The sequence below is a fragment of the Notothenia rossii genome (assembly GCF_949606895.1).
Source record: "Notothenia rossii genome assembly, chromosome: 9".
Classification (NCBI taxonomy): domain Eukaryota; kingdom Metazoa; phylum Chordata; class Actinopteri; order Perciformes; family Nototheniidae; genus Notothenia; species Notothenia rossii.
Window position 1 is genome coordinate 4,762,488 of NC_136907.1, and position 20,804 is coordinate 4,783,291.

General features: G+C 39.3%; 3 protein-coding genes and 2 long non-coding RNA genes across 6 annotated transcripts; 2 read left to right on the forward strand and 3 right to left on the reverse strand.

Moving 5' to 3' along the window:
* The first annotated feature begins 7,160 nt into the window (after positions 1–7,160).
* LOC307019084 (uncharacterized protein) lies at positions 7,161–14,578 on the forward strand. Of its 2 annotated transcripts, none has more exons than XM_079649701.1 (7): positions 7,161–7,237; positions 12,903–12,978; positions 13,125–13,405; positions 13,508–13,546; positions 13,641–13,714; positions 13,824–13,904; positions 14,202–14,578. In XM_079649701.1, exons 1-7 carry the CDS (start codon positions 7,196–7,198, stop codon positions 14,419–14,421), a joined length of 813 nt encoding a protein of 270 aa, XP_079505827.1. In that variant the 5' UTR covers positions 7,161–7,195; the 3' UTR covers positions 14,422–14,578. The 2 variants fall into 2 exon arrangements, with proteins under 2 accessions (XP_079505827.1, XP_079505826.1); XM_079649700.1 differs by lacking the exon at positions 7,161–7,237 and adding an exon at positions 12,161–12,802.
* LOC307019085 lies at positions 10,597–11,957 on the reverse strand. Its single transcript, XR_013802579.1, has 2 exons — positions 10,966–11,957; positions 10,597–10,745 (listed from the first exon to the last, which is right to left on the reverse strand). It is a non-coding gene; the product is annotated as an uncharacterized lncRNA (long non-coding RNA).
* Positions 14,579–14,681: 103 nt separating the features above from the next.
* LOC307018421 (uncharacterized protein) lies at positions 14,682–16,523 on the forward strand (the record flags this gene model as incomplete). Its single annotated transcript, XM_079648655.1, has 5 exons — positions 14,682–14,828; positions 14,925–15,031; positions 15,110–15,254; positions 15,398–15,524; positions 15,663–16,523. 5 exons carry the CDS (start codon positions 14,682–14,684, stop codon positions 15,962–15,964), a joined length of 828 nt encoding a protein of 275 aa, XP_079504781.1. The 3' UTR covers positions 15,965–16,523.
* Positions 16,032–18,840, reverse strand: LOC307020429 (uncharacterized protein). The gene is made up of 6 exons (XM_079651762.1): positions 18,514–18,840; positions 18,363–18,408; positions 17,544–17,635; positions 17,285–17,395; positions 16,886–17,159; positions 16,032–16,419 (listed from the first exon to the last, which is right to left on the reverse strand). The coding sequence occupies exons 1-6, from the start codon at positions 18,813–18,815 to the stop codon at positions 16,213–16,215; spliced, it is 1,032 nt and encodes a 343-aa protein (XP_079507888.1). The 5' UTR covers positions 18,816–18,840; the 3' UTR covers positions 16,032–16,212.
* A 20-nt stretch (positions 18,841–18,860) lies between these two features.
* LOC307020430 lies at positions 18,861–20,732 on the reverse strand. The gene is made up of 3 exons (XR_013802891.1): positions 20,518–20,732; positions 20,129–20,189; positions 18,861–19,190 (listed from the first exon to the last, which is right to left on the reverse strand). It is a non-coding gene; the product is annotated as an uncharacterized lncRNA (long non-coding RNA).
* Between the last annotated feature and the right edge of the window lie 72 nt (positions 20,733–20,804).

The following is a 20,804-nucleotide window of genomic DNA, read 5'->3' on the forward strand; positions in this document are numbered from 1 at the left end:
TAAGAAATGTTTTCGGATTTCACATCGCATAAACACCATATCCCAACGTGCATTGCAGCTAAAACATCCAATCACCGATCTGAGGATCTTGCCTACGTCTGTTTCCGGTATTTTTTATGTGGATTGATTTTGTTATACACACATTCCTTCACATTTTAATTTAAATTTACATTAAAGTATTTCGTGAGGCCTTCTAAAATGTTTTCAAATATAACTAGGGTTTTAGTTGAAGATTTTGTAAATGAACATGAACCCAAGCTGTTGCCTGGCAACGCAATTGCACAACGTCAAGTCCATTAATTCCACAACCACACACATGGATTAACATCGATTTAATACATTAATGTAGCCTTTGTTTCTGCTAGAAGAGGTGTCGACCAGCTGGGGCAACAAGAAAATCGGCGAAATCGAGTGTGACTATCATAAAATAAAAAAATATTATATTAAAATTGACAATAACAACCGACCATCCTGGTAGAGCATTTGCTTGGCATTTCCGGGTATTTCTCCACTGGTTGGGCCATGTTAACAATATCGTCTAACTGTCACGTTTGAAGGGACGAAATCGTGACATCTTCACGTCTCCCAGCATGGTAAATCGTCACTTGTTCACGTCTTGCCGTGATACCGAGATGTTTTTCCTACTTGATTTAAATGTTTGATTTGTGTGCTTGTGTGCTATAAAAGGGGTGAAAATGAAAAAAAGTATCCGAAAATAGTGCCTCATATGGCGGGTTGAGTCCCCTGTCAACTCCCCTTACATTCCTCCAGAGTCAACATTTGTCAGAGTAATTCTTTTAGAACCAGGTAAACCGGGTAAAAGTGAGGAAATGTATCCAAAAATAGTACCTCAAAATGATGGTAGAGTCCCCTCAACTCCCCTTACATTCCTCCAGAGACCAGTTCAAAAAACTTAAAGTTTGGTAAGAACCAGGATGGGGGGTCTCCAGGCAACAAATCTATCCGAGCCAGAGTGCACAGGGAGCGGATACATTCATCCATGAAATCAGACAGCTTTTTTTTTTCTGAGTCCTCCGGGTTGGACCGTCGTGAGACAGGTTAGTTTTACCCTACTGATGATGTGTTGTTGCAATAGTAACCGGGTTTCCGATTTCGTGCACACAGTAGTTTGAACAGGAGGGATTGTTTTTTTTCAACGGAGAAAGGGAGTTTTGGTTTTCCCCTCTCCGTTGTACATTGCGACGGAGAAGGGGAAAAGTGTCCGGCGCGTCGGACCGAAGCGCCACCGTGTTGAGCTTTTTCGAGCCCCTTCTCCGTTTTTAAAACTTCAAGATATAATTGACCGTTTTCTTTACTTTTTTCTTCTTTCCACGGATGGGTGCGCATGGCAGGCCGCCTATGAGCACCCAAATTCGGCCTGGAACCTCCAGGACTTGTGACCAAAGCTCCATAAACTGACAGAATCACCCAGAAATGTCACTTTTATACCCCAAAAATATATAATAAAAATACATTTAAATAGTAAAAGGTACAATTGTGCTCCGAATTACCCGGAATTTGATTTATATAGCCCCATGATAGTGATTAAAAATCATTTTCACGGGAAAAAGTGTTAAAACGCCTGATTAAAGCATATACAGGACCCCAGTGAGCTCCAGACTATGTGCATTGTGTTGGGGAACCATATTAATGATAAAATAAATAATTTCAATGCAATAATAATGATTATAATTCATTTTTAGGGGGACAACTGTGGAGAGGAGCCTGACAATGACTCTCCAGCACCCCGGAGAAGTAGGTTCTGAGACTCACAGAGAACCACAGAGACCCAGAGACCCATAGACCCAGGGCACATCTCCCCCCCTCGATTACCCAGGGAACAGGGCTCTGAGGTGGGCTAAAGTATTGTTAGAAACTGATCAATCTGTTCATAATGCTTGCAGCTGGGTCACTGCTGTTAGCAGGGTCTGAGACCCACATAGACCCATGCAGCACATGGCACTTATACCCAGGAATAAGTGTTTTTAAATGTGTGGAACAGAGTTATGCAAAACCGGAGCATTCCCTCACCCTACTGTCTATTTGTAGATATAGGAGATATCTACAAATAAAGTGTGAAATTTAGGCCTGGTACATATATTATTGAACGATATATTTTATACACACTGTTCTGCTTTCTGCACTGACCTCAGCAGCTGTTCTCAGTGTAAACATCGCCTCACAATGAAAGCAGTTATATAATAGATAGCCTAACATCCAGGGGAGATGTGATTAGTGAGTAAACAAACAGTAAAGGGCAGAAAGTCTGATGCACATTTGATCATCTTAAATAACTTATAATCACAACGGAAACATTTTTCAGAGCTGTGCTTCATTGACTTAAGTCCAGCCATGCGTCACGCCTCTTTTAAACATCACTGTTGGCCATAGCCGTGGGAACATGTTTCAAATGGGGGGTGCTGTGGGGGGAAGATTTTTTCAACATTATAAAGTAAATGCTTCAATCTGGTGCACTTTGAGCTGAATTGCCAGAGACTAGATCTAAGGGGTACAACTCTAAACACCCATATCGAAAAGATCGGTTTACATTTTAATAATCAAATAAGTATGTGGACATAACCAATAACCTAACATAGCCAATAACAAGTAAATGTAACTTATTTTATTTTTGTTGTTCATTTATTTCTTATTTGACCAGTTAACATTTATTTATTTATGCATATTCTTTAATCTCTCCAGATTTAAACAATATTTCTGGTTTACTGTCCTATAGTATGCACTGGAATGATTTCAAACCTGTTTTTTATTTATCCCAATAAATATAAAGGTGTGCCTTGGAAATATTTGTTTACATAAATTGTTAACAAACCGTTTGAGACCCTCTGAGATAACTTAGACTAAAGTGAACTATCTAAACAGTCAGTCCTTTACCTCACTGAGCCTCTCAGTCTGTCTGGCTATCAGTCCTGTCCAGACAGCTGATATCTGCCCTGTGTGTGAGCTGATAAGCCAACATCCCCCACTTTCATCGTACAGGGCAAATGGAAACTGTAACCGGGGTGAAAAGGGTGTTATCTTTACTTAATTATGAATGTTGTTACATCAGGGCTGAAAATTCGTTTTTTTGTATTATATTTCCATTTAATCTTGTGGACGTGCAGATTCCCTGTCCTCCATTAGGGGGTGCTGCAGTATGGCGTTATATTTGTGCCTCTATCCTGAGCACGCAATGAAACATGTTGAGCATAGAAAATGCTATTGAGCGCGCACTTGAACACTTTTGAGCACAGAGAAATATATTTTCTCTCATAAAACTCCTGCTCCGTGCGCAGGCAGACCACTGCACGCGCTCTCTCTCCCTCGCTCGCTCGACCTCTCCAGCCTGTGCGCGCTCAACTTTGCCTGCGCGCGCTCAACTTTGCCTGCGCGCTCGCTCAAATAGAGAGGCGAAGTCCCTCCCCTTCCGGGAGCCTCCATGGGACCCCGGAAGCGGAAAATTATACATTGAATTCAATGGAGAGAGAAAACGTATCTTTTGATCCCGTTTGAATTGTGCCACGAATGACACATATGATGTTTGTCAATTTAAAAGAACATTTTGCAAGTCAAAAAAATTAAAATGTGTCGTAAAACTGTGAAGTAACACATTTTTTTGTGTTAAGCCGCTCAGTGAACTACATGTCTCTGGTCCCGCACAATACGCGTCACCAACACAAAGATGGCCGTCACGTTGGAACATTTCACCTCATTCTTTCAGAATGAGAATAAAAGTATAAAACGAGGTGAAAATCACTACAAGTCTGGGCACGTTGAGAGCTGTACATACACGAAAGGGGAGTTAGTCGGTTCTGTAAGAGCCAGCATGCGGGACCGGCTTTACAAGGTTTCGGTGAGTAACATGAGTGCAATGTTTAAGGCTAATGTCAGTCAATAAGGAGGAGAATGAAAAAGAAGATGATGAACCACAGACCCGGCATATAATGACTGCAGTGTGCAGGGCTGTGTTAATTTATGTTACTGTTATCAATAGCATTACTTGACTGAGAAAACCGTCAAGAAAAAAAGTTTAGCGATGTTACGAGTTGACAAGCATAATATGAACCACGGCTGTGATTGACAACCTGGACAGCCAGTCAGAAGCTAGAATGCCAACCTAGAGAGCCAATCAGAACCTAGAACGGGTGTACTGTATACGGGTGTGTATGCTGTGGATAACATTAGTGTTCACAAGAACAAGGTACACTCCCGTGTTTTGTTTTAGTTGCTCTTCAGATTGAAGCGGCCATTTTTATATCGACTATATGTGTGATCTCCTTTTTACATCTCGTTGTGTCATTTGAGTTTATTTGCTGTGTGTAGATTCAAGGATTTTGGTTATCTTGTCAATTTGTTTGGTTATCTAGGCACAGCTGTGTGTGACTTCCTCTGGTACACTGGTATGTGTTTTCCTAATGTAGAGAGCATTGATTAATTCATAAACTACACACTGAGTCTAGATCCTGACCAAAAAATCTTTTTTTGTTGATCAAATGTTTTTCAAAAATGTAATACACATTTAAAAAAATTCAATGTACAATCACAACAAATACAACACAAATTACAAAAAATTCAGAAAAAACAAACAATAACAACAATCAGACAAGAGGACAAAACTATGGAAAAATAAACCCTCCCACCCCCAGATCTGGACCAACCTTGTATTGCTCATTCAATCTATTATAGCATGTTAACAAACATGGTACTTACTTTATTTGTACAGATCTACATGGGAGAGGATGGCGCGATGCAGAGCGCTGTCTGTGGTTGTGCACGGGGGATGTACAAATGCAGCCACGCTGCAGCATTAGCAATATTTGCCATGTGGCAGATCAGCTCCACAGAAGTTGAGTGCCAGTGGAGGAAGCCTGGCACTTCAAAAGTAGTCCAGCCGGTGTCTCAACTCTACCAACAGCAAGAGGAGACATACAACCCACTGGCCAGAGACATCGCCACTGAGGAAGTAGACTGGTTCAGGTCTGCACTGAGGGGCGCAGCGTGGCATGGCATGGCTTTTGTCACCTGAGCCGGAGCTGCAGCCTCAACATCAGGCCATTTTCAACGTGCCGGAGCTGGTGAAGGAGCATGGGGGTCGGGGGCTTGAGGCAATTCTTGCCTCAATGCGACTGAGCAGAGACCATTAAGCTGCCATCCAGACAGCCACCGTAGGACAGCAGACAAATCCTCAGTGGCAGTTACACAGGCAGGGCAGGTTGACAGCCAGCAATTTTGGTGCTGTGCTGAGGTCGGGACTTTCATCCACTCCATGCGCGTCCCTCATGAAGAGGGTTCTTGGGGGGTACAATTTAGACGGAGTCATGGCTGTCAACTGGGGAGTTGTAAACGAGGTGTGTTTGGCCAGTGTGTTTGGCCTTTTAAGTGTGATACATATGTAGTGATAAATGCTTCACCTGACCACTGTTCCTAAATAAAAAAAGTTTTCTGCATCGTCAGTCATTTTTTCCAAATAATTACCAATATTTCACAAATTCTTCATGTAAACTTAAGAGCACAGCTGTATGTTGAGTGTCAGCTTTGCTTGGTTCATCTTACTGGGGGGGGGGCAGCTACATGGATGTCGGTGCAGTCCACAATCATTTTGCAGTTGAAGGCAGAATGAATTTATTATTGACTCAGAATGAAGCACAACTTCATGTCATACAGTACATTGACTTTATTTGTAGTTGTGTAAAAAAATATGAGCATTGATTAGCAAGCAGGACCTGGCAGGAACAGAGAACGGTGATGGATGGAGCTGGGAAGAGAGAAGAATAAAGAAAACAGATCAACTTTATTATCGGATATTAAAAATTCAATTTCAAAACAAGTTGCCGCTCCTACAGTTTTCTAGTATGTAAAGATGATTTCACATGACCAATGCAAAATATCACACTCAATACATGTGTCTCTCTGGGGGGTGCATTGTGCCTTTGATGTATATAAATAATATACCATAACCAAATACTATTACGTACAGTGGAAATCAGGTTGCCAGAGCAGGTCAGTCCAGTGTGCATGTTCCTCAGGGTCTCAGCAGTTACAGGTGAGGTAAAGAAAATAAAAGAGAAAAAGGTCAGTAACAACACTTTAAAGTAACAACACTGAATAATTATCTCTTTTAATAATTTTCTCTCAGTAATCACTCAACTACTGTCTTTCCAACAAACAGATTGACTCACCCTTACTGTCATCACAATGACACATGTCCAGAAGAATGTCATGCAAAGCTCCCTGCCTGCCTGCCTTCCTTCGACTCTTCCTGAACTGCTTCCTTAGTACCCGGTGGAGGGCGCAGTAGGCTACTCTTCAAATGTTTCACGAAATACTTACCATGATGACTAATCTTACTGTTTAAAATGTTGGTGTACTTCATGTAATAAAATAATAACTTCATGGTAAGGCTACTAAAAATGACAAGGCTAAGTAATGTAATGCTAACTAACGTGCTCACTACTAGCTAGGTAGCCAACTTGACTATGTTCCATCCACAACATGTATATTACCTATGATATTACCTGATATGTCTGATCCAGCGACTCCTGGTCCTTTCATAAGACGGGAAGCGATAGAACGAGCAAGTGGTATGATCACTTTTGTGATTACAACATGGTACAAAGCACACAGGCATCTTATAAAAGTGAATTTATTGGAGCAATCTCTTATATTTATTGGAGGGAATAAATCAGTTATGAAATCTTCTTCTTCGCTTTAATTACGATTCGCAACCACTTGGAGCATTATCGCCTGTGACATCACATGCGCGACCCAGAATGGGATTTGGGATTTGTAGTCTTTGTAGTCGCGTATTTTTCATAGTCTTATATTTCAACAGTTTTACGACAAAATGTGACTTTTTTGACATGGAAATGATTGTTTAAGATTGACAAACATCATATGTGTAGTTCGTGGCACAATTCAAACGGGATCAAAAGATACGTTTTCTCTCTCCATTGAATTCAATGTATAATTTTTCGCTTCCGGGGTCCCATGGACCGGAAGTAGATGGGCGTGACTTCGCCTCTCTATTGTCACAGCGTTACAAATGTGCCACAAAACCAACCAATCGGAGAACTCGAGAAGGTCAATTCTGATTGGCTGGCCGTCTCCAATCATATCTGAGATGAGAGAAGAGAGGGATTTTCATCTTCGGTTGCCATCAGGCTGTTGGCGTTCCTATTATCGTTGACATTTACAGGACATGACAGACTCGAACGAAGAGATTACTACGCCACAGTGTCAGGTGAGTTATACATTTCTAGTTTTCTGATATCACGTTATTGTTTGTAATACCTTTGACGAAACCTTTTATCCGATCGTTTCAGATAAGGGCGAGTTTGCTAGCCGGCAACATAGCTATATGGATAGTTTAAGCAAACAGCTAACAAACCGTAGCCTAATATTAGCGCTAGTATTAGACAAATATTGTCAATATAAATTGCCATTTATACCCATCTGCGCCAGCCGGTAATATTTACCTTATAGAGAGGCGAAGTCCCGCCCATCTACTTCCGACCCATGGGACCCCGGAAGCGGAAAATTATACATTGACGTCAATGGAGAGAGAAAAGTCATCTTTCGATCCCGTTTGAATTGTGCCACGAATGACACATATGATGTTTGTCAAATTAAAAGAACATTTTGCAAGTCAAAAAAATAAAAATGTGTCGTAAAACTGTGAAGTTACAAATTTTTTTGTGTGAAACCGCTCAGTGAACTACAGGTCTCTGGTCTCGCACAATACGCGTCACCATCACAAAGATGGCTGTCACGTTAGTAAATTTCACCTGTTTCTTTCAGAATGAGGCGAAAAAGTATAAAACGAGGTGAAAATCACTACAAGTCTGGGCATGTTGAGAGCTGTACATACACGAAAGGGAGCGGTTCTGTAAGAGCCAGCATGCGGGACCGGCTTTACAAGGTTTCAGTGAGTAATATGAGTGCAATGTTTAAGGTTAATGTCAGCTAGCTAACAAGGTACACCAACGTGTTTTGTTTTAGAAACTAGTTTTCTCCTTAAGAACTTTGTGGTGTCTGTGTATGCTGTGGATAACATTAGTGTTCACAAGAACAAGATACACTCCCGTGTTTTGTTTTAGTTGCTCTTCAGATTGAAGCGGCCAGTTCTATATCGACTATATGTGTGATCTCCTTTTTACATCTCGTTGTGTCATTTGAGTTTATTTGCTGTGTGTAGATTCAAGGATTTTGGATCTTGTCCAGGGATGCAAACTTGTCACCTTTCGGTGAAATTCTCCGTTTTGAATCCAAAATAGGTCGTTTTTGTGATTCCTGTAGATCTGCAATAAAAATATTTTTTGGGTATGGGAGGGGGTCTGGGACCCGGATTAATGTGCGGCCGCGAGCTTTTTTTATATATATTATAATGAAGCGCGAGCTGTGTGCTCGAGTCTTCCTGCCTGTCGGCTCTGCTCATGATGTATAATAAGCCTCTGCTGCTCGGCGATGATGGTCTAGCTTCAGCATTACCTACGGTGCGTTCGTTAATATTAACTGTGCGTCCGGAGTCCCTGTGGCACAGACTGGACCGCTGGTGAACAGCTGTTAGAACGGGCCGTTCAGGTGTTCACAATAGAGCTCCCTGTCGGAGCGGCAGAGCGTGATATGCACTGAAAAGTTTTTTTTTCCCGTCGCAATATTATCGTTGAGCTAGCTAACTAGCATACATTGTCACTATCTGCTAACGTTAGCTTTAGCCTTCGTTTTCTAATCGTTTTTTTCATAGGCTATAAACAGAGGTGGTATAAGTATATATCTTGTAATTGATTAAAATTAGAAGTACTCAGTTCTTGTACTTGAGTAAAAGTAGAAGTACCAGAGTGTAGGAATACTCTGTTACAGTAAAAGTCCTGCATTCCAAATGTTCCTCAAGTAAAAGTAGAAAAGTATTATTATCAAAATATAGTGAAAGTAGCGACAGTAAAAGTAGTCATTTTGCAGATTGGTCCATTTCAGAATAATATGATACGTTTTATAATGATTGATCATGAAAGTGTTCTCAAAGCTGGTAAAGGTGCAGCTAGTTTGAATGACTTTGTATACTGCAGGGTAGCTTTTGGATTTACTCCAGGTGGAACTAAAGTCTGATTTAACACTTGATTATATTTCACATCATTCATCCACATCTGTAAAGTAACTAAAGGTATTACATACATGTAGTGGAGTAAAAGTACACCATTTACCTCTGAACTGTAGTGGAGTAGAAGTACAAAGTAGCAAAACATTGAAATACTTAAGTAAAGTACAAGTATCTCAAAATTGTGCCAAAGTATAGTACTTGTTGAGTTTATGAACTTAGTTACTTTACACCAGTGGCTATAAAGATAGAAAGACTAAGCCTTGCACAGAGGCCTGAAAATACATTTTCAAAATGCTCAACAGTGCTGCCAAAATTATAAACTGACTGCTACACAATTAAAATAAATGCTTTTTATATATTTCTATTAGATGTGACTCTATGGCGTTTCTGTTAATATTAACACTGCTGCTTTAGTTGTTCTGACTGCTAAAATCCTCTGTTATTCCTCATTTTAAAGCCGATATTCTGTGGGGTCAGGGGGCTCGGATCCTTGTCACCTTTTTCATACATGATGAGTTTGCATCCCTGTTGTCAATTTGTTTGGTTATCTAGGCACAGATGTGTGACTCCCTCTGGTACACTGGTATGTGTTTTCCTAATGTAGAGAGCATTGATTAATTAATAAACTACACACTGACTCTAGATCCTGACCAAATCCTTATTTTTTGATCAAATGTTTTTCAAAAAAATGTATTGTATATTATATAACAGCTGCAAATCACAGACCGGAGTCTCTGCTACTGTGGACCACGAAGGAGGGGATCATCATCCCCATCCCCAAAGACCCTGCATGGCATGGAAATCTCCTCCTCCTGGAACAATTCTACACCCAGCATATGCTCCCTGTGTTGGCCAGTAGAGGAGGACATTTAAATAAACATACTCTCAACACCCTCAGACTCTGCGTTGTGTTTCGTCTGTGTGATGGGGGGTTATGCAGAGGGGAGGAAAACAGGACACAGCAGATTGGGATTGTGGTGGAGATGCTGAGCAGTTATTTAATTGTTGCGTGTAATTATTATTATACTGTGTGCTTCTTAGTTATTCCATCTTTTGCTGTAACATGGATCTGTATGTAACTCTATATTTACTTGTTATCTACCACACTTCCTTCTACATCATACACCATCATTATACATGATGGTGTATATAGGATATGTATTTATTTGTATACATATCTAAATTGTATAATTTTATTTTTCGTATTTGGGATTTCTCTTTTGTCCACTCAAATACACTTGGCCCTTTCTCTTTTCCATGTGGAAAATGGCAGCTGCATATTCTGCTTTTCTCATCTGCTCCCTGTCTGCTCATCTACGATGAGAAAATTATATAATTAATTACTAATAATCATTTAAACCTGTTATTACCAATATTTCACAAATTCTTCATGTAAACTTAAGAGCACAGCTGTATGTTGAGTATGTCAGCTTTGCTTGGTTCATCTTACTGGGGGGGGGCTGCTACATGGATGTCGGTGCAGTCCACAATAATTTTGCAGCTGAAGGCAGAATGAATTTATTATTGACTCAGAATGAAGCACAACTTCATGTCATACAATACATTGACTTTATTTGTAATTGTGTAAAAAAAATATGAGCATTGATTAGCAAGCAGGACCTGCAGGAACAGAGAATGGTGATGGATGGAGCTGGGAAGAGAGAAGAATAAAGAAAACAGATCAACTTTATTATCGGATATTAAAAATTCAATTTCAAAACAAGTTGCCGCTCCTACAGTTTTCTAGTGTGTAAAGATGATTTCACATGACCAATGCAAAATATCACACTCAATACATGTGTGTCTCTGAGGGGTGCATTGTGCCTTTGATGTATATAAATAATATACCATAACCAAATACTATTACGTACAGTGGAAATCAGGTTACCAGAGCAGGTCAGACCAGTGTGCATGTTCCTCAGGGTCTCAGCAGTTACAGGTGAGGTAAAGAAAATAAAAGAGAAAAAGGTCAGTAACAACACTTTAAAGTAACAACACTGAATAATTATCTCTTTTAATAATTTTCTCTCAGTAATCACTCAACTACTGTCTTTCCAACAAACAGATTGACTCACTCTCACTATCATCACAATGAAACACGTCTAGAAGAATGTCATGCAAAGCTGCCTGCCTGCCTTCCTTCGACTCTCCCTGAACTGCCTGATCTTTTAATGGTCAATGTTAACCATTTGTGCAGATAGCATTAAGTAGAAAAGATCGCTGATACTAATGTGGCGTTAGCCTACCTCCCGCCCCCTTAGCACCTGGTGGAGGGGGCGATAGGCTACTCTTCAAATGTTTCACAAAATACTTACCATCATGACTACTCTTACTGTTTAACATTTTGGTTTACTTCATGTTAAGGCTAATACAAATGACAAGGCTAAGTAATGTAATATAATGCTAACTAACATGCTCGCTACTAGCTAGGTAGCTAACTTGACTATGTTCCATGCAAAACATGTATATTACCTGATATGTTTGGTCCAACGACTCCTGGTCCTTTCATCAGACGGGAAGCGATAGAACGAGCAAGTGGTATGATCTCTTTTGTGATTACAACCTCGTACAAAGCACACAGGCATCTTGTAAAAGTGAATTTATTGGAGCAATCTCTTATATTTATTGGAGGGAATAAATCAGTCTTCTTCTTCCTCTTTGCTTTGCGAGTCACAACCAGTCTTGGAGCATTATCGCCTATGACATCACTTACGCGACCCAGAATGCATTTGGGATTTGTAGTCTTTCTAGTTGCGTATTATTCATAGTCTTATATTTCAGCATTTTTACGACAAACTGTGACTTTTTTTGCATGGAAATGATTGTTTAAGATTGACAAACATCATATGTGTCATTCGTGGCACAATTCAAACGGGATCAAAAGATAACTTTTCTCTCTCCATTGACTTCAATGTATAATTTTCCGCTTCCGGGGTCCCATGGAGGCTCCCGGAAGGGGAGGGACTTCGCCTCTCTATAGAACATTCAGTGATTTTCGCGCCATTGATCTTGTGCGAAGCAACGCCTGTTGTTTATTGCGGTTCCTAATAGAGAGAGAGAGAGAGAGAGAGAGAGACACTTTGCACATAACTCACGGTAGCGATCTTTCATGCAATCTGCACATACTAGATGTCATATGAACGCTGAGAGTCCACAGATTCTATTGGTATACGTTTCATCACTCTGCGATAAAAACGCACTCTTAACCCTGTGTTCTAGTATCATAAATAAAAGAACATTGTACCTTGACCACATCATTATATTTTCGTTTTGCTTAAAAAAATTCAAAAAATCAATGTTGTTTTCTTAAGTCCAGTAGTCACATCGCTGACATGATTAAATTAAAATATGAACTTGGACTTGAACAAGACTTGGTTTGTAATAGCATTGGAAAATATATATAGCCAACATGTACTATTTAGATTTTTTGTGCAACACTTGATTGTTATAAATAAATATAAAACATATAATTTATTCCACAGATCTTTTCCAGGATATTTCAAACCAAACTTCCGTCGTGGTAAAAAGAGGTGTTTGACTGCCACCAAGCATCTTGTTAAGACAACAAGTAAAACAACTGCTTTACATTTTTATCTGTTGCCAAAAAATATCGCCCACACACCGTTGCAAACTGAGGAGCTTGAACTCCTCCAGGCAGGCATGGGAAGACAAACACTGACTCTTCCTGAAGATGGTGATCACACAGAGGTATCGTTTGTCAGTTCATTTGTTTAACTTATCATTAAAGTCAATTATTGTACTTCAGCGTATTGTCATCATCAATGCTTTTCTCTCTCTCTCTCTCAAGATTTTAAGGCTCCTGGCTGACACATTTCCAAAAATGGAGGGTCTATGTGGAGGATGGCTCTTGCATAAGGCTACAGGTTTGTGGGATTTTGTTTTGTTGAGTTTTCATATTACTGTATTACTTGTTGGTGTGCATGAACCCTTCTGAGGTATTGATTACTTGTAGTAAGCATTAGAGGTGGCAGAATGACAAAACATGTTCTCTCTCTTTCTCTCAATTAAGGTGGCAGTGGAAGACGAAAGCTCACTGTCATTCCACCAGAAGCAGAGGGGTATTCTGTCAAAGCTCTGCGAGCTATGTCAGCAGGTGGCAAAGCCACTTTTTACATAGTACCACTTCAGGAGACATTGGACACCGCTCCACTGCCTCCTGACTCGCACTGCTTTGCAAAAATGCCAAAGAAGACATGTTTCCAATGTCATGAAGTGATGCCTTTGCAGATGCTTGCAGTACACATTAGGACATGCAGTGGAAAACTGTCCTCTGATGAGACTGTTGATGAGGTGAGAGCAAATTCTTTTTGTATTTGGTAAATTGCCTTTAGAAAAAGACGAGGAAAATATAAATTGTTTATTGAAATAAATGACTTTTTTGTTAATCTGCAGTCCTCTGATGAATTGTGTATCGTGGAGAACGCTTGCAAGGTACAGTAGAACAGCACACAACTAAACTGCACAATCAGTTTAGTTTAGTGTTTCAGCTGTTTGTAACATGGAGCATATTTCTTTCAAACTTTAGGTGGTGTGTCCAATTTGCACCAAAGAATTCCCAGACGATGAAATCACAGTCCATGCTAGTCTATGTGGAGAGAGGTGATCTGTCTTATTCTGCTCTTTGTATCATAAACATTATATTTGATAGATGTACCACCTGTAGAATGTCTACATATTCAGTGTTTTAAACTGCATATTGTTTGTGCAGCTTTGAATGTACAGGGACTCCTGCATCAGAGAACAATAGTCCAAGTACAGCTGCTCAACCTCCAGTATGCAAACCAAAAAGGTACGTTTTATTAAGATGACCTTTGCATGAGTTTATATCAAATACAGAATAAATAATGAGCACCATCATGCAATCCACATGCTTTAATGTCTCCCCCAAAAGCTAGCTCTCAAATTATTTTAACAGGCTATTCAAAACATAGCACATGGTGCACTCTTTTCTAATTACGCCATTTGATAGCCCTTTCTTTCCCAAATATTGCTCAGCATAATAATAGGACAGTTATATGGCAATAATGTATACAAAATGTTTGGAAAATTGGGATAGTCTTATATTTTCTCTGTCCTCTTCCTTAAGCACGGAAGATGTATTGCGCTTACTTGAACACCAAGTTGACAACACAACAGAGTTCAAACTGTGTGTGGACAGAGACGGCCTTCCAGACAGGGGCATTCTCCAGTGGAAACGAAAAAAAGCTGCATCTCCTGCCGGTGCTCTTAAGGTGGTCTACATAGGAGAGGCAGGCATTGACACTGGAGCAATAAGGAAAGAGTTTTTGACTGCTAAGTTCATTTAACTGTTTAGTTTTGATATTAAACAAAACCAAAGGATCATTGCTTATTTGCTTTTTTTCTGTAAGACATGGTTTCAGGTATTGAAAACAGATTCTTTGAAGGAACTGGGAGCCAGGGGAAAAATCCTAAGTACTCTTTGACAGACCTTGATAATGACAACTTCAGGTTGGTAACATATTGTTTTTGTACACATTGTCATTTATGTAAGGAGTTTTTTTACAAAGACTTTCTCTACCTTGCACACACAACTATTGGTGAAATAATGTCAGTAAGCATCGCACAAGGTGGCCCACCTCCTGCCTTTCTGAGAGCGTGGTGCTACAACTTCCTCTGCACAGGAGAGGTGGACATTCATTCACTTTCAAAGGAGGATGTTTCTGATATAGAATCCGTTCTTCTCATCAGCAAGGTGAGTACTCTGTTGAGCATTGTTAGATATGAATTAGATATATGTTTTAACACCTATTGTAAATCTGTCCTTTATTTCAATGTTGCACATTCTCAGGTCGAAGATTCTGCAGATGAGCAGTCTCTGATGTTGTGGGCTGATGAAATTGTCAGCTGTGGATATACAAGCCAGCTCAAACTGGACAATAAACACAGCATCATTCGGTAAGAGTTGTACAATATTAATTTTACAATGTTTATTTTTCAAACCAGTGTGTAATTTCTTTCTGCTTTTCTTCAAAGAGCAATTGTCTTACATTCCACAACAAGACTGATTCCAATGCTGCAGCAACTCAGAAAGGGCATGGAGCTGTATGGCCTGGTGGATCAGATGGCTAGAAACCCTGAAGCTTGTCACTCCTTATTTGTTCCAGGGAAGATCACCAAAGTATAATTTTAACTGCCACTATTTATTTATTTTTAGACTCTATTCTTCTTTTGTATTGTACTTTTCATTCTGTATTGCCTTAATAGCTTTGGTTTGAACACTTGCAAGATATTAAACTAAATCTGCATTCACTCTCTTTATAGCCTGATGCAGATTTCATCATGATGAACTGCCAGCCACGTTTTAGCGAAAAAGGGACGTCTAAGGAGAGAACTGAGAGGAAGGTGATCAACTTCCTGCAAGATTTCTTGCAGGAAGTTGAAATGTCAGGTATGATATACTGTAGAATGCAGTACACATATGAATGAATGCTTTACTGATTTGAATGTACTGAGCACATACCTAATAAATGTTCTTGGATATTTGCTTTTCTTAATTTGTGTTATTTAAAATATACATCCGTCACAGATGGGGAGACAGACAGTGCAGCTGGTGACAAGGAGCCTCTTGCAGTGCCACACGTGCTCCAGTGGATGACAGGGCAGGCCCACATCCCCATCCTCCCTGATGAAAAGAGACATTTCAAAATAACATGCAAATTTGACCATGACTGCAGGGAGCGGCTAGGAGATCACTTAATTTGTTACCCAATTGTGAGTAGGTGCACTAAAACTGTGACTTTTCCAGTAAAGCATCTCAGCACTTACACTGACTTTAGAAGAATCATGGGTGAAGCAGTGAGATATGGTGGTGGATTCCACAGAGTTTAAAACAACTAGCTGTACTCAAACTAAGGCAAGAGCTGAGTGTATATATGTTTAAATATATTTGTTAATGTTTGATGAAGTCATGCTTTTATTAGTTAGGAACGCATACATTGTTACAAAGTTTTTTAACAAAACATCAGACAAGCAGAAAGGCAAATAAGGACCAATGGTTGGGCTCTGTGTATTCTCAACAGATATCTGTTAAACAAGGTTGTTGTAATCAGCTAATGTGTCAGTTTAAGAGTTCACGTTCAATTGTCATTGTACACACTGTGCAAGAATCGTGTGTACAAGTCACGGCCATGTGACTGAGAATGTTCCAGAGGATCAACAGTTCTCTGAAGTTCTTCTAGGTCTTCGACATCCAGGGGGCACACAACTTCAGGAACCACAACTGCCCCGTTTGAGTCTTCTTGCAGTATGGTACTCTCCCATTTGATGCCTGGGTCTTGAAGTTCCTAAGGATCCAGGAAAACAATTAAAATACGTTTAGTACATGATGTATTTTCATACACTTATGTAACGTGTGATTTTTAAAAATAAACATGTTACATAAAGGTGATTTTGTTTACTCAAAGTTGTATTATTCTAGAAATACTAGTTATTGAACAGGTTGCTGTTTCCAATAATGTTATACATCTGTCAGATATGCCTCTCATCACTCAATGCAACAGAACTGTAAGGTTTGTAGATGGAAAAAAATTGAATTACAGCATATCTATGCACAATTGAAGACAGAAGCTCACATTGATTCAGACCTTTTAACCATGTTGTTTAGAAATAAATATTTTTAAAAAAATGTTTGGCTTTCATGCTCCATTGTCCAATTGGCATTGATGTCTATTATGTCTCAAAACTAGATATATCTGCCTACAACTCAATTGTTTTTTAAAATATATTTAATGGGAACTCTATAACTGTTACCTCAAGTCTCTCCCCTTCGTCTAGATCTTGTAGATGTCCCATACACCACAGCTGTTCAGGAGTGAGACCTCCCTCTGTCCTTAGAGGATGATTATTCCATCCTTGGATAAAGGCGTCAAGGTCTGCTCGAAGTCGAGGGACAAAGATGTAGTGCACACCAAAGAGGTGAACCACATCAGAGATATCAAGCAGACCATCTTCCTCCAGAGAGTGAAGAACATCATGGTACTTGCTGCTAACTGCAACCCAGACGTCACGCCAAAGTCGCTCAATCCTAGAATTGCATTTTAATTGATTTACTTGGATTTATACAGCTATTTGTGCTTTCATTGAACAACCAAACTGCTACAGTTACTAATAATTATACAGTCAACATTTCAAGACAAAAACACAACTAACCTCTGATTGTGGACACTCTTTCCAGAGATAAAGCTGGCTCTTCCTGTGCCCCGTGTGGCAAACATGTATTGTGCGATGTCCACGTTTTCGACTCCCTGATCCGCCCTTACCCTAAGATCAAAATACATTTTAATAATAAATAATTGAATAATTAATTTAACAAGGTTTACTTTAACTTCAGTAGATGAAATGAAAGATATTGTAACTAGTATATTTGTGTAAAAAAACATCCACTTTTTGTTTTGTCAGGGCAAAATACCTTGATGGTAAGCCATGAAGCTGGGTTGATCTCAGGAAGAATGAGTATGCAGTTGATGCTCTGTTATTTGTTGCAGCATCCAAGTACATGATCTGCATAGAAACCAGATGAAATCATTTACATCTGCTTTCAGCTATGGCTAGCCTTAGAGCTTTTAGTGTTGTATTATACCATAAAAGAAAGATCGGCACGTCCTAAATCTTTACACATAGTTTCATTTCATTTCAACAGAACCATCAACAGGATTTGGTATTTCAATTATTATATAGGTAATTTTCAAAAATATCAACTTGGTATATTTTACATACTAAAATGCAGCTTGATTTATTACAGCTTCCTCAGATATATTTTTTTCTTTAAGGCAATACATTATTGCTCCCTTAAGATGCTTTGTATTAAAAAAAGTATAACCAGATTGGATAATAATAATTGGATCTAAACAGGAATCATTACCTTCTAGCTCAATAATTATTCCAAGGAGCAGGAGAAAAAATATACACTTTTTGATCAAACTAACGATAAGAACTACATGTCTTAAGCAGCAGATTATGATTCCATGCATAGGTCAGCTATGTCGTCGTGTGGATGTTGAGATCTTCATACAATATGCATTTTAAGCTCTAATTATACAATCAAAACAATCTGCATCAAGCTAATAAAATTGATGATTCCCCCACTAGACATGTTTTAAGATGTGTATAACATAATCTATAAATATGCAAATAAGTGTTATTTCAGAAGTATAACTGCTGGTCACAAGAGGCTTTGTACTTTAAGCTGCATTTCTTTAACAATAATAAGCAAGAACACATTAATTACCTTCCTTGAGTAGCCATCCACTCCACCAAAGACCACAATATTGTACCTGTTCAAAAGGGAAAAAGGTTACTATATAACTAAGGTTGTTCTTATTATATACTCCCAACATTCACTGTGTAGGTAATTGCATAAACAGGATATTTTACTCTACCTTATCAGTTTATGATTTGTGTCAATGTGGACCAGGGAGAGAGGGCCTCGCACGGAATAACTTCTTCGCACAACACACCCTAGTTCTGTGATCCGTCTGAAGATCCCAGCAGCATCAACCCGATGCATAGAGGCCATCATTCTCCACCACTGAACACGGAGGCCCATTGAAACCAAATGGCCTTGAACCATTCGATAACCAGCATTTGGCATCTGACTTTTAAAACCTAAAATTACGTTGTCAAGTTCTTGGTCAGTCATTGTGCTGTATGATCCTCTTATAGACAAGCCAAATTCTTGCATTCTCCTGTAAACCGTTCTTCTTGAAACGCAGAGGCATTTTGCAATGCAGGAGACTGTCAGATGTGTGTTCAGCAAATGTGTTAGTTTTTCTCTCTCTATCACAATTTTGGGTTGACCAGAACCTGGAGCAACTTCTGTTTCCTGTTCTACAATGGGCATAGACCTTGCGTTAATTTCCAACCGGACAACATGATGTAGGTTTCGTATTGCTTCTGTAATCTCTGATACACCTCCTATCTGCTCATGGAACGATTCAAACATAATCAGCTCATGGCGAGTCAGGAACTCCAAATAATCCACATTTAGTGGTTGCTGGTTCAAGGCTGATTGCAGTTTGGTGAGAAGTCTTTCCATCAACTGCTGTCTCAATACGTCCTGTTGGACAGACAGAGCTCAGATTAGTTAAGAAGAGGGACTCGTTGTTAGTCATATAGGTGACTGATAACGAGCTATGAGATGTGGAAGCTAGTAATAACGTTACATTTACCCCTTATATAATATCAAATAATAATTAGTTTGATAAAGTTTATCCACAAAACAAGTTAAATTATCTCCTTAAAATTACATCTACTCCTCCCTCCTTAAAAATGTCAGAACCTATAAATATGCAAATATGTTTCATTTCACAAGTTTAACTGCAACACGATGCCTCCTAGTTCACTGTAAAGTCAATTCTCAGTATTTGTGCACCAGAGGCTTTATATTTCAACATCCAAATCTTATTTTCAATGAGCACAAAGCAACACTTTCAGCAGATTAATATGAAGCCTCTCTCTCTCATCATCTGAGAGCTCAAAATCTGAATCTCCCTGAACTATCTGGTACAGAAAAAGTCTGCTTCAGTTCCGTCTCCTGCAACAATATTGAGTCATAAAGTCCATGAAGATGGTCCTGACGTCCACTAGAATGGACATTTATAAAAGGGCTGTTATTTGAAAACTTGAATTATTTAATTGCTTTCAGAACTAATTATATACAGTAGTTCCTCACATGTTAATAAACAAGAATATATATGATTTTCATGGTAAAAATTACAATTATTCAACAATATTTGACTTCTCCTCCTGATTCTATAACATTTTGTTTTTGGTATGCCAGCCATTTTGGATGAAAAGAAAGAGGGACTTCCCAGCATGCAATTTTAACCAATGACACATCACTGGAAAGACCAGGATGTCCTCTGTACAGTACATCAGGGATTGATAGAGTAGCTCAAAAGAGTAAAAGGAGATGCGTGTTAACAAAATGTCCACTACAGAGGACATTTTCAATGGGCTGGGTCCCAGGAGACAACCAAATCAAAAACGACTTACATGTGGCCTTGCTGTGACATTTTGTTGCTGTTCATTCGACATTGTCGGATGTTGTGGCCAGCTGGGATTGATAGAGAAGGATGAGTCAAACTTTAGTTACTCACACAACAGCCGATGTCTCAAGAAAGTCTATAAGAAGACATATAGGCTAATGTTAATCCTACAGCCCTATAATACAGAAAAATAAAAAGCATTTCTGAAATTCGAGTCAATAATTACAAGAACAAATCTACTATAATCAGTCATCTTTTTATTTTGTATATAAAGAACATATAGCTATGTTGCCGGCTAGCAAACTCACCCTTATCTGAAACGATCGGATAAAAGGTTTCGTCAAAGGTATTACAAACAATAACGTGATATCAGAAAACCAGAAATGTATAACTCACCTGACACTGTGGCGTAGTAATCTCTTCGTTCGAGTCTGTCATGTCCTGTAAATGTCAACGATAATAGGAACGCCAACAGCCTGATGGCAACCGAAGATGAAAATCCCTCTCTTCTCTCATCTCAGATATGATTGGAGACGGCCAGCCAATCAGAATTGACCTTCTCGAGTTCTCCGATTGGTTGGTTTTGTGGCACATTTGTAACGCTGTGACAATTTGAGCGAGCGCGCGCAGGCAAAGTTGAGCGCGCGCAGGCAAAGTTGAGCGCGCATATGGCGGCAAATCTC

Bases quoted from the DNA above. Each gene is read 5' to 3' on its own strand.
- LOC307019084 (XM_079649700.1), top strand. From the start codon at position 12,443: ATGAACTTGGACTTGAACAAGACTTGGTTTGTAATAGCATTGGAAAAT. The intron at 12,979-13,124 runs GTTTGTGGGATT...CTCTCAATTAAG, and splicing joins GCTCTTGCATAAGGCTACAG to GTGGCAGTGGAAGACGAAAG. The intron at 13,715-13,823 runs GTGATCTGTCTT...TTGTTTGTGCAG, and splicing joins GCTAGTCTATGTGGAGAGAG to CTTTGAATGTACAGGGACTC.
- LOC307020429 (XM_079651762.1), bottom strand. From the start codon at position 18,815: ATGCAAGAATTTGGCTTGTCTATAAGAGGATCATACAGCACAATGACT. The intron at 17,636-18,362 runs GTAATTAATGTG...GTTTCTATGCAG, and splicing joins TGGATGGCTACTCAAGGAAG to ATCATGTACTTGGATGCTGC. The intron at 17,160-17,284 runs GTTAGTTGTGTT...ATGCAATTCTAG, and splicing joins AAGAGTGTCCACAATCAGAG to GATTGAGCGACTTTGGCGTG.